Consider the following 12,419-nt stretch of genomic DNA (forward strand, 5'->3'; position numbering starts at 1 on the left):
AATTCAATGCATATGGTTACCTGGACATTCAGATTAAACAAAGAGTAGGGCTCAAGGAAAGGATATAGATTAAGTACTCCCATCTGGACTAAGTTTTTTCCTTGGTCCATGTAATGACATTCAGTACTGAGAGGCCTTCTGCAAAGGAGATGTTAAGGTCTAATTTGTTTCTGCCCTTTACCTAAACAGGATACCATTGGGCACCTGGACAATGATTTGCGGAACATCAAGAATGACATGGCTCAGCATCTTCGAGAGTACCAGGATCTGCTCAATGTTAAAATGGCTCTGGACATTGAAATAGCTGCCTACAGGTAATTTACATCTACCAGGACCTGTGACCAGGGTCTGTTAGCAAAGTCTTAGTGATTACCATTCAAAAATAATGTTACAATATGTTAGTCACTAATCACTCTCAGCTATAAATGTATTGACAAAATACTTGTTGACCTGTGTTTGGCCCTCAGAAAACTGCTGGAGGGAGAGGAAACTCACTTTAGCACAGGAATATTATTCGGCGCCTCGAACCATGGCACCAGTCACTTTGGATACCAGCCACGTGCCTCAAGCTATGCACGGAGTACCAATAAGGAGAAAGAGGCTGCTCAGAAAGATGGCTTCAAGGAGATCACTGAGGAAAAAGTAGAGAAGAGCGATGAAGCAGATATCAACTCAAACAACTAGAGACAACAAATTCAGAGCTTGCGAGCCAGTTATCTACAGGCACAGAGCAAATGTACTGTATATCTTAAATTATTACTGTGATGCATTATGTGCAGCTGAGCACTGCTACACTCTCCAGTTTCAATTAAAATAGTGGAATTCGAGATCGTCTTTGTTAGTAATATGATATATGGAAGGTAGGTAGGTAGTTGAAAGGAGTGATAATTTTGTAATTTAAACAAATAGAATATTTTAACAAAATGTATATATTTTTGTAGCCTGGTTGCCAGATCAGTTTGTGTTTTAGCCAACTCTTCTGTCGTTCGTTGTCATGCCATGTAAATACAGTACATGGCTAATACTTTTGTGAGTTGGGGCTCTGTTGATGAAGCCATTAAAAATGTACCGTAACCATTTTGTCCCTATTTATTGAACATTGTCAATAAATGACTGAGAAGTATTTTCACTGCTCTCTCAGATCCCCCACCGAGTCGAGTAGAGCAGGAAGGATGCAAATAGGTTTGATATAGATCCAGGCCACACACTGAGCTGAGAGAGGATATTAACTCTCCACAGCTAATTGGCTTGGCATTTGGATCAACTTGAAAATCATCCTTTCAATGCCGACAACCTGCTAAAGACAAACACATCGTTATTCTCATTTTAGTTACTGTAGAGTGAAGACTTCCCATAACCTCCCTTTCCCTCTCTGAAAGGCTCTGGCTACTGCATGAGCTCAGGGATAGTCCTAGCTCAGTGACTAAGAGTATGACACTGCACTGAACAGATCAAGCCTCAGCCCTAGAGTCACGTTCCTTCTTCAGAGCCACATTACAGGTCAAAACATAAACATCCTTAGCATATCCACATGTGACCAGAAATCAGAATCACATAATTACCATATCCACACCGGCTAATGCAAAATGTAGCCCAATAAAAAGCAATGGGTATATAATATTGCATAGTATTTTATTAGTGTTAATATTGAGAAACTGCATGTATCAAATCCCAATTTGTTGTATTGGTTGTATCAAAAAGGCCTGTTTGAATTATCTTCAAGTAACAGCTGTGTGTCTCTAAACTCTGGTCAGGAAAAACTTGAATGGTTAATCAATATTCAAAACAATGACATGAAGTGACACTAAGAGTGTACAGACAGTCTGTACAAACGTTCAAAGCTCTAAAATGATGTATGATGTAAAATAAGAAAACAGTACAGATTACAGATACAGTGTACATTTAACTCATAACTAGTGTTTCAAAAACATGAGATTTTGGTAGTAGTAGCATGACGGGTCCTTTTCCTCTTTGAGCCCTCTGAAATCACTTCAGTCTCTCAGACTGAAAACTATAACCTAACATAACCATAACAATTTACAGAAGAAGGCATCTGGAAAATAGTCAGGCAAGTAGGCAGAGAGGAGAAGACTTGATTCTGTAAGGCATTAGTAACAAGAATGAAGACCGTGGTTCCCTGAAGGTCAGCATTAATATCAGGATCACATCCATCCCACTTTCCCCTGCTCACATGTGAGCAGGCAGCACCAGTCCAAAGTGGAGAACCAAAATACCATCCTAGGAATAAAAACACATACAAGAAAATAAGCACACAAACTCATAAATGGACGCTAACGATATCAGGGCTACTTCCAGAGAGAGTGACTAGGAGTACATAGGGTCTTGAGTGGACTCACCTGTAGAGCATCGTCTCCCATGGAGCCCTGAACCTCTCGCAGCGACTGATAACGGTCCAGGAGGTGGTCTCCACACACAACATCCACCTGCACCACAACATCATATCATTTCAACAGACTGCATGACATCATATGAGAGTGATACACTGAGCGATAACATACAGTTGAAGTCGGAGGTTTACATACACCTTAGCCAAATACATTTAAACTCAGTTTTTCACAATTCCTGACATTTAATCCTAGTAAAAATTCCCTGTCTTAGGTCAGATAGGATCACCACTTTATTGTAAGAATGTGAAATGTCAGAATAATAGTAGGGAGAATGATTTATTTCATATTTTATTCCTTTCATCACATTCCCAGTGCGTCAGAAGTTTACATACACTCAATTAGTATTTGGTAGCATTGCCTTTAAATTGTTGAACTTGGGTCAAACGTTTTGGGTAGGCTTCCACAAGCTACCCACAATAAGTTGGGTGAATTTTGGCCCATTCCTCCTGACAGAGCTGGTGTAACCGAGTCAGGTTTGTAGGCCACCTTGCTCGCACACACTTTTTCAGTTCTGCCCACAAATGTTCTATAGGACTGAGGTCAGGGCTTTGTGATGGCCACTCCAATACCTTGACTTTCTTGTCCTTAAGCCAGTTTGCCACAACTTTGGAAGTATGCTTGGGGTCATTGTCCGTTTGGAAGACCCATTTGCGACCAAGCTTTAACTTCCTGACTGATGTCTTGAGATGTTGCTTCAAAATATTCACATAATTTTCCTACCTCATGATTCCATCTATTTTGTGAAGTGCACCAGTCCCTCCTGCAGCAAAGCACCCTCACAACATGATGCTGCCACCCCCATGCTTCATGGTTGGGATGGTGTTCTTCAGCTTGCAAGCCTCCCCCTTTTTCCTCCAAACATAACGATGGTCATTATGGCCAAACAGTTCTATTCTTGTTTCATCACAGCAGAGGACATTTCTCCAAAAAGTATTATCTTTGTTCACATGTGCAATTGCAAACCGTAGTCTGGCTTTTTATGGCTGTTTTGGAGCAGTGGCTTCTTCCTTGCTGAGCGGCCTTTCAGGTTATGGTGATATAGGACTTGTTTTACTGTGGATATAGATACTTTTGTACCGGTTTCCTCCAGCATCTTCACAAGGTCCTTTGCTGTTGTTCTGGGATTGATTTGCACTTTTCGCACCAAAGTATGTTCATCTCTAGGAGACAGAACGTGTCTCCTTCCTGAGCGGTATGACGGCTGCGTGGTCCCATGGTGTTTATACTTGCGTACTATTGTTTGTACAGATGAACGTGGTACATTCAGGCATTTGGAAATTGCTTCCAATGATGAACCAGACTTGTGGAGGTCCACATTTTTTTTCTGAAGTCTTGGCTGATTTCTTTTGATTTTCCCATGATGTCAAGCAAAGAGACACAGAGTTTGAAGGTCGGCCTTGAAATACATCCACAGGTACACCTCCAATTGACGTCAATTAGCCTATCAGAAGCTTCTAAAGCAATGACATAATTTTCTGGAATTTCCCAAGCTGTTTAAAGGCACAGTCAACTTAGCGTATGTAAACTTCTGACCTACTGGAATTGTGATACAGTGAATTATAAGTTAAATAATCTGTCTGTAAACAATTGTTGGAAAAATGCCTTGTGTCATGCACAAAGTAGATGTCCTAACTGACTTGCCAAAACTATAGTTTTTAACAAGACATTTTTGGAGTAGTTGCCAAACGAGTTTTAATGACTCCAACCTAAGTGTATGTAAACTTCCGACTTCAACTGTACATGGGAGTCGTCAGCAGGTAGCCTAGCAGTTAAGAGCGTTGGACCAGTAACCGAAATGTTACTGGTTCGAATCCCCGAGCAGACTATGTGAACAATCCTCCGATGTGCCCTCGAGCAAAGCAAGTAACCCTAATTGCTCCTGTAAGTCACTCTAGAAAACTGCGTCTGCTAAATGACTCCAATGTAAATGGGGGGCATATCTGAGGGGAAACTGGTAGCTGCAGTTTGGGATGTGCAAATTAAAACAGAAAAAAGGCTACTGATCAATTTCAATAAGACATAGAAATAGTATTCCTGAATAATCACATTTCCACCCTGGTTTAGAACTGACCTCAATAAAAATGAACAGAACTCTGGACAACGTCAATGCTTTTGTGACAGTGCTTACAATCTGTTCTCCTGCTACTCGGACCACTGCTGAGCTCTGGGTTAGTTACCCTTCCTCTGTCCTCTGCAACTCTTACTCCCCATGTTTCCCCAGACGAGGCCAGTGAGTGCCAAGAAATCACCCTAAGCCTATAATCCCTGTCCAAGTGTGTTACTGCTGAACACGCTATGTACAGGTAGCTCTGCTCCCTGTTTGTGTTGTTACACTCTGCACTTTCATATTAGACAAAATAACACTCTTCTCTCTCTGTCCTTGGGTGAGCTTAAGGTGCATCGACCTCTCACTTAGCTGCTTAGCCCGGATGCCCTAGATTGCCTGGGAATTGCAACAATGCAGGCCACTAAGGTATATTTCAGGGGATGCGATTGATATGGGTTCCTCACACACAGGTATACACACAATGACATCTAAACATGCCCCTTTCTTGAAGCAGAGAGCCCTCGCACATAACGAGCAGATATACCGCATGTACATATTTATGCCTTTCTCTTTCTGGCATCTTGCCAGGTGTCCCTTACAGAAATAGTTCATAACCTCATCAGACATCCTGGTAAAGTCAATGTGAAGCTCCTCCCACTGACCTGGCAGGTGGGACTCAGCTCCATCTTCCTCCGGATGAAAAGTTCCACATGGCGGACAGTGGCCTCTCCCGACACTCGCACGTACCGCCTCTCCAAAGGCTGGCCAGGTACACCAGTGTTACAGATTTCAATCCCTTATTCATTTGAGCATTATATCAATATAACTAAAACAACTAAATTTCACAACATTAGTTTATGTATGACCATTCCTATATAGTGGATAGCAGCATTATCGCTGATACTATTATTTATTTTAACAGTCTCGTACAACTGTCATTAAAACTCGAGAAAAGAGCTTGTCAGCAGTAAATACCTTATAGTTGTGAATGCCTTCTTCCGCTCTGGATCAAAACAAAAACACAACATTACATAGAATTTTCTTAATCCCTGCAACCAATTATGTAAAGTTAACCATCAATCTCATAACTTGAAATGTTCGCCCTAGTGCCTAGTCACTCAATGGAAGAACTGTAGCACACCAGCACCATCTACTGGGGAGACAAGAATGACCAGAGACAAACATAAACAATAACGTTTCAAAATCTCTTACTGAATATCCCCCATTCCTCAAATAGAAGATACTAATGCTAGGGAGAGACTCACCCCACAAACTCCAGCTGCAGAGACACATCCAGTTCAGGAGGGATGGTGAAGATAGACTGGGGCAGCAACTCCCTCCTCTGCTTCTGGTTCTTCAGCACAGGGACCGCGGGGGACGCCACCACTGAGGTCACAGAGAAACAGTAGCACTAGGGGAATGTTCCACACACAGCAAGGAGACAGACAGAGACTGACACATGTCTAACACCAGAGGTAGAGGCTGTCTTCAGTCTTCAAATACGCAAACCCTTCATATAAACAAAGTTCCATCACATATCTGCCAAAAACAATTAACATCAACAACAAATAAGTATTTTATACCTGGTTTAGGCACCTCCAGTCCTCTCTGTTTGTAAAAATCTATCATCCTTGCTCTCTCCACTGCAAAGAAAATAGAGTAAGAACAATATTCATTTAAACTGCCAAACAAAAGATTGACATGGGAAAATGTGAAAAATGGAAGGCTTGTGGATACTTACATTCTTCTAGATGTGGCAGCATCTTGTAAACAATATCTTGCAACTGTCTGTCAGGTCTGTGGAGGTAAAAAATACCCACCATACAGTAAGTATTTACATACCTGTGTTTAACTGAGTATTAGCCTATAGATCACGATATTCCTTGATAATGGGCCAATGGGAGAGTTATAGTTATCTGCTGCAAAGCGGACTTCTGTACACGTTGTTTCAGTGAAAATGTCAGTTTATTGTGGCCACGTTTTCATTTAAAATGAGTTTGCACTAGGGCTGCACCCATTTAGTCAACTGGTCGATTGTTTGGTCGATAGGCTGTTGGTCGACCAAGATTTTTTTAGTTGAGCAGTGGCAAATATATATAAACAAATTATGGCACACGAAACACCTGTCTGATTCACACCTGTCAGAGGGGACTAATCCATTGTGGAGGCAGGATGGCACACCAGTAGTACATTTACCATTAATTCCCATAATTTCGAATCTACAATGTTTGTTTGGTTACGGTAATTTCTGTTAATGCATTCAATATATTATTACAGTCCTACCGTTGTCATTGTAGGAGTGGACACGCACCTGATTCCGCATATAAAAGTAGACTAGTCTACTTGTTCTGCGCGTAATGTAGACCTATAAGTGTGCCCATTTGGGGATCTGATACTATTTCTGATTGCCTTAACTCACCATGACTGCAGAGCTCCTCAAAGCACCTTTTTTTTCTCTCTCGCCTCAAACAGCAGGTAAACAAAGTCTGTTTTTACATCCATTGAGAATGACAATAGTTCCTCAACGTAGCCTATTTTTTAAAACCTTTCCAGCTATCTCCCTTTCGAGTACCACTCAGCATACCAAAATGTTATGCTCTGATCCGGTGGAAACATAAAATAGGCCTACCTGATTAATTATTATCCCTTGTGCAAAATAGCCTACACCTGTGTCTGTCTGTCTGGAGCTCACTGGCCTGGGAAACTGAGGGCCCAGAATATTTTATACGTTGCAAGTTTGCTAGCAGGAGCTTCAGGCCTGACCATGTTAATACAATGTTTCAAGTTCCTTGCAGACAGGCCATGTGTAGCCAATGTGATTTATAGGATACTTATTTTTAAAATCAGGATATTTTCTACCTGCGGGCTGCAAAGTTTTGTTGGCTTATGTAGGCTATTTTTACATATTGGCAATGGCAATAGAAGTTACTTTTAGATTTGTATCATTTTCATTATGATAGAATTTGATTAACCACATTACATTTTGAGATATGAAGACTATTATAAACTAAATTAAACTGTTCCACGAAAATGTGCATGTGAAAATCATAACCGGCACGCAGATCGGTAGAAATGGCACTTCAAATGGTAAAGGTTGCCGACCGCTGGTGTAGCCTATTACCGGCAACTTAGGAGCATAATGCAGAATCTGCGAAGGCCAGTAGCAGGGGGCAACAGGATTGATTTCTGGCTTCCTCTCTAGTAATTTGTGTCTTCATTTTTAAATCACAGTGCTTAAAGCATCAGACAAACTCAGTAGCCTAGATATAGTTGATTTTATTCAAACATAGGGTATGTCTATATATGTAAAAATACATGTTTTAAAATTTCCACCAATCGATTGGTCGAAAGAACAGACGATTCTTGGCTAGTTTGCATATTAGTCATCTGTACATTTGTGTCCCTTTGGACTGTGCAGAAGGCAGAGTTGTGCAGAGCGGTTCAGTAGATAAGCGTGTGTGCTTGGAATGGATAAAAGTGGCATCTACTGATAGACACATCAGTACCTGTGCGTCACACCAGGACATTGTGTACCAGGTAACTCCCCAGCAGGGAGGGTAACCATAGAAACATCACCTTAAAAAGAACACTAATGAGGACAAGCAGAAAAACAACCTCTGATCGCTCTTTTTGAACAACTCTCATAAACAACATGAACCGATGTCTTCAAATTCAAAACCTCTGATACAATTGAACAAAACAAGAGCATGTGTGCTCTTAGACATCAGAGGCAGGCATGCTTACCTTATATTGTACAGTGGTTGTGTCTGGTGGACCACAATGCTGCAATTGGGACACCTGTTGCTGTAGAAGAAGTGCTTCACGATGCAGCTTTTACAAACTGGGAAAGGGAAAACGCATAACAAAGCAGTTATGACTAATGTGATGAGACTGAAGTGACTGCATTCATATTTCAGGAATTTTCATCTCAATCATTGTATCTCACAAGTGTGCAGACACTCTGTTATGGTGGTGGCATCGATGAGGAATCCGCAGCAGAGAGCACAGCGGATATATGGGTAGAATTGATTAAGAGGAAGTTCGGGCTGTGAAAAGATGCAAAAACATGCATAATGTCATTCTACATTACAGTGCATCACATTTACAGAGTACAAACCATTGTAACTGCCATGTAACTAACGTTACCATATTCATAACAGTATATTATGACTCGCCACTCTAGCAATATAAGAAACGCTAACGTTAGATATTGCCCAAGTCTCCAGTACTGTACCTCATCCTCGGAGTCAACATTATTGGATGTCCCATCGTGGTCTTCCGAGCCATCGTTGTCAACACTGTTCTGGCGGCTACCATCGGTTGGTGTCGCCTCTTCTGAATTCTGACCGACACTCAAGCAACCTGGTCTTTCGAGTTCCTTGGTCCTGTCCTCCATGTTACTGCAATTTGGGTTGATTTCTACGCCAATAAATTTTTCAATTAATCAATAAATTGATATTCACCTGACCCTGGTCTGTCCGTTGAGGGGCAGTGTTGCTAACGTTAGCAAGCGTGCTGGCTACGGTTGCAAGCTCAATTAATACACAACGATAACAGTCCTATCTTTACCTTAACGGATTACCTACTAACCACAGACGTATTTTAACCATTAACGTTTGCACAAATTAAAGTAACGAAACCAAATGTAACAGTTGCTAGCTAGCTAGCTACTTTTGTTGTCCTTCGACTTTCAGCAACTTCCGGGTTGGCGCCATGGTGGTGAAACTAGCCAATGAAATCCAAGCTGAGCAGAGTCCCCTAGAAATAGAACGTATAGATTGGAGCACAGTTCCTTTCTCTTATCGTGCATCAAATTAAGGAATATTCATGAATATTACATAAATTAATCATTAGAACAGGGGTCTCCAACCCTGTTCCTGTAGATTTTCGCTCCAACCCCAGTTGTAACTAACCTGGTTCAGTTTATCAACTAGCTATTAGTATTAGGTGTGCTAGATTATGGTTGGAGTGAAAACCTACAGGAGGGTGGCTCTCTAGGAATAGAGTTGGAGAGCCCTGGATTAGAACATACTTAATAATGTGTTTATTTTTAACTTTTTGGTTTATTTAAGTTTTATCAAACGTAATCTCCTATAGGCTTACTATTGGTAGCTATACATGGATCTGAATTTATGGATCGGGTGCCGTCAGGCAATGGTCTTTAAAATCTCTAACTATTAATTTGGCCATGCAAGATACAGGGAAACATGAGGAATGGTTGCATGGCAGTAATATACCCTGACCAGCAGGGAGCACAGAACCCAGCCCTGCAAGCAGAAAAGTCCTCATGGTTTCATATCATATGCCATCAGATAGAAGTGCTTCAGTATTTCACTTGGTTGTTGCATCTCTCATATTTTAAAAGAGGGATTCAGTGACTCAATGTATACAGTAATTATTCCTTATGGTGTGTGGTCCCATTTGGATTGTGGTTCAACAATTAAAGCCTTCAAATCATATGCAAACTGGTTTATGTACACTTAACATACTGTGTGTCAACTCCTACCTCTACCTTGTCTGCTTTGAGATCACAGTTACTGTGTGAGTGTTCAGGGAGCGTTGTGCTGGAGCATGTTGAGTGGGACATCTCTGAATCTGACAGCAGCAAGTCTGAGCAGCACAGGCATTCATCTCCCTTCTCATTCCTGCCTTCTCAATTCTGCATTCCTGTCCACTATTCAAGTACCATATTTAATTATCATCCATCACCCCTTGGCACTCCTGATTTGTCAATCACCGTATTCTTATCGGCAGACTCAACAGCCTTCGTATCTCTAATTACTTGCCCTGCCTGGTTCACTAACTACTTCTCAGATAGAGTTCAGTGTTTCAAATCGAAGGGCCTGCTGTCCGGCAGTCTCTATGGGGGTGTCACAGGGTTCAATTCTTGTGCCGACTCTTTTCTCTGTATATATCAATGATGTCGCTCTTGCTGTGGGTGATTCTTTGATCCACCTCTACGCAGACAACACCATTCTGTATACTTCTGGCCCTTCTTTGGACACTGTGCTAACAAACCTCCAAACGAGCTTAACGCCATACAACACTCCTTCCGTGGCCTCCGACTGCTCTTAAATGCTAGTAAAACGAAATGCCTGCTCTTCAACCGATCGCTGCCCGCACCCGCCCGCCCGACTAGCATCACTACTCTTGACGGTTCTGACTTAGAATATGATAAAACTATAAATACCTAGGTGTCTGGCTAGACCGTAAACTGTCCTTCCAGACTCACATTAAGCCTCTCCAATCCAAAGTTAAATCTAGAATTGGCTTTATATTTCGCAACAAAACCTCCTTCACTCATGCTGCTAAACATACCCTTTTAAAACTGAATATCCTACCGATCCTTGACTTCGGCGATGTCATTTACAAAATAGCCTCCAACACTCTACTCAGCAAATTGGATACAGTCTATCACGGTGCCATCCGTTTTGTCACCAAAGCCCCATATACTACCCACCACTGCGACCTGTATGCTCTTGTTGGCTGGTCCTTGCAACATATTCGTCGCCAAACCCACTGGCTCCAGGTCATCTATAAGTCTTTGCTAGGTAAAGCTCCACCTTATCTCAGCTCACTGGTCACCATAGCAGCTCCCACCCGTAGCACACGCTCCAGCAGGTATATTCCAGTTGTCTGCTGCCATTGACTGGAACGAATTGCACAAATCACTGAAATTGGAGACTTATATCTCCCTCACTATCTTTAAGCGTCAGCTGTCAGAGCAGCTTACCGATCGCTGCAGCTGTACACAGCCCATCTGTAAATAGCCCATCCAACCAACTACCTACCTCATCCCCATATTTGTTTTTGTTTTTCTGTTCCTTTGCACACCAGTATATCTACCTGCACATCCTTATCTGCACATGTATCACTCCAGTGTAAATTGTAATTACTTCGCCACTATTGGCCTATTTATTGCCTTACCTCCTTATGTCACTTGCACACACTGTATACTGATTTTTCTATTGTGTTATTGACTGTACGATTGTTTATCCCATGTGTAACTCCGTGTTGTTTTTGTCACACTGCTTTGCTTTATCTTAGCCAGGTCGCAGTTGTAAATGAGACCTTGTTCTCAAAAGGCTTACCTGGTTAAATAAAGGTGAAATAAAAAATAAAATAATAATTGGTTGGAGTAGGTTAGGATCCAGCTGCACTGATTATGTATGATTGGATACTGGAAAACGCTTAGAACAGTCAAGTCAGGAAGGAAAAAATATTCCAAAATTGAATTCACTACAAAATCATGGTTCAATCTTGGGTCAGAGTTTGTATCCACTGACCATTACACTGAATATTTGAAGATGAAGGTGAAGACAAACTTGAAGGCAAGGACATAATGTTATAAATCCAGCCCATCTTGGCTGTGGATATTTAGCATTAATCTATTTTCTGTTCACAGTAGTTCACGGTAGTCAAGCAGTACTTAAACTGAACAAAAATATAAACGCAACATGCAACAAATTCAAAGATTACAGTTCATAAAAGCAAAATCAGTCAACTGAAATAAAATCATTAGGCCATAATCTATGGATTTCACATGACTGGGCAGGGGCGCAGCCATGGGTGGGCCTGGGAGGGCATAGGCCTACCCACTTGGGAGCCAGGTCCACCCACTGGGGAACCAGGCCCAGCCAATCAGAATTCGATTTTCCCTACAAAAGGGCTTTATTGGACATACTTGCAAATTCTCTAAAACGATGTTGGAGGCGGCTTATGGTAGAGAAATGAACATAACATTTTCTGGCAACAGCTCTGGTGGACATTCCTGCAATCAAAATGCCAATTTCATGCTCCCTCAAAACTTGAGACGTCTGCGGCATTGTGTTGTGTGACAAATCTGCACATTTTAAAGTGGCCTTTATTGTCCCCCGCACAAGCTGTGTCTGTGTAATGATCATGCTGTTTAATCAGCTTCTTGATGTGCTACACCTGCCAGATGGATGGATTTTCTTGACAAA

At 41.6% G+C, this 12,419-nt stretch overlaps 2 protein-coding genes across 2 annotated transcripts in view; one reads left to right on the forward strand and one right to left on the reverse strand.

Moving 5' to 3' along the window:
* The window catches only part of inaa (internexin neuronal intermediate filament protein, alpha a), a 3,843-nt gene extending 2,769 nt beyond the window's left edge, over window positions 1-1,074 (forward strand). Inside the window, exons 2-3 of the mRNA XM_055902195.1 lie at window positions 190-314; window positions 468-1,074. Coding sequence (XP_055758170.1) covers window positions 190-314; window positions 468-684 — 342 coding nt within the window. The 3' untranslated portion in view covers window positions 685-1,074. The remainder of the gene's footprint in view (window positions 1-189; window positions 315-467) is intronic.
* A 541-nt stretch (window positions 1,075-1,615) lies between these two features.
* Window positions 1,616-9,174, reverse strand: pcgf6 (polycomb group ring finger 6). Its single transcript, XM_055902197.1, has 10 exons — window positions 8,690-9,174; window positions 8,402-8,501; window positions 8,200-8,296; window positions 6,197-6,252; window positions 6,039-6,098; window positions 5,721-5,841; window positions 5,431-5,458; window positions 5,118-5,216; window positions 2,358-2,444; window positions 1,616-2,238 (listed from the first exon to the last, which is right to left on the reverse strand). Exons 1-10 carry the CDS (start codon window positions 8,849-8,851, stop codon window positions 2,188-2,190), a joined length of 861 nt encoding a protein of 286 aa, XP_055758172.1. The 5' UTR covers window positions 8,852-9,174; the 3' UTR covers window positions 1,616-2,187.
* Between the last annotated feature and the right edge of the window lie 3,245 nt (window positions 9,175-12,419).

The sequence above is a fragment of the Salvelinus fontinalis genome, chromosome 37 (genome assembly GCF_029448725.1).
Source record: "Salvelinus fontinalis isolate EN_2023a chromosome 37, ASM2944872v1, whole genome shotgun sequence".
In the NCBI taxonomy this organism is placed as follows: domain Eukaryota; kingdom Metazoa; phylum Chordata; class Actinopteri; order Salmoniformes; family Salmonidae; genus Salvelinus; species Salvelinus fontinalis.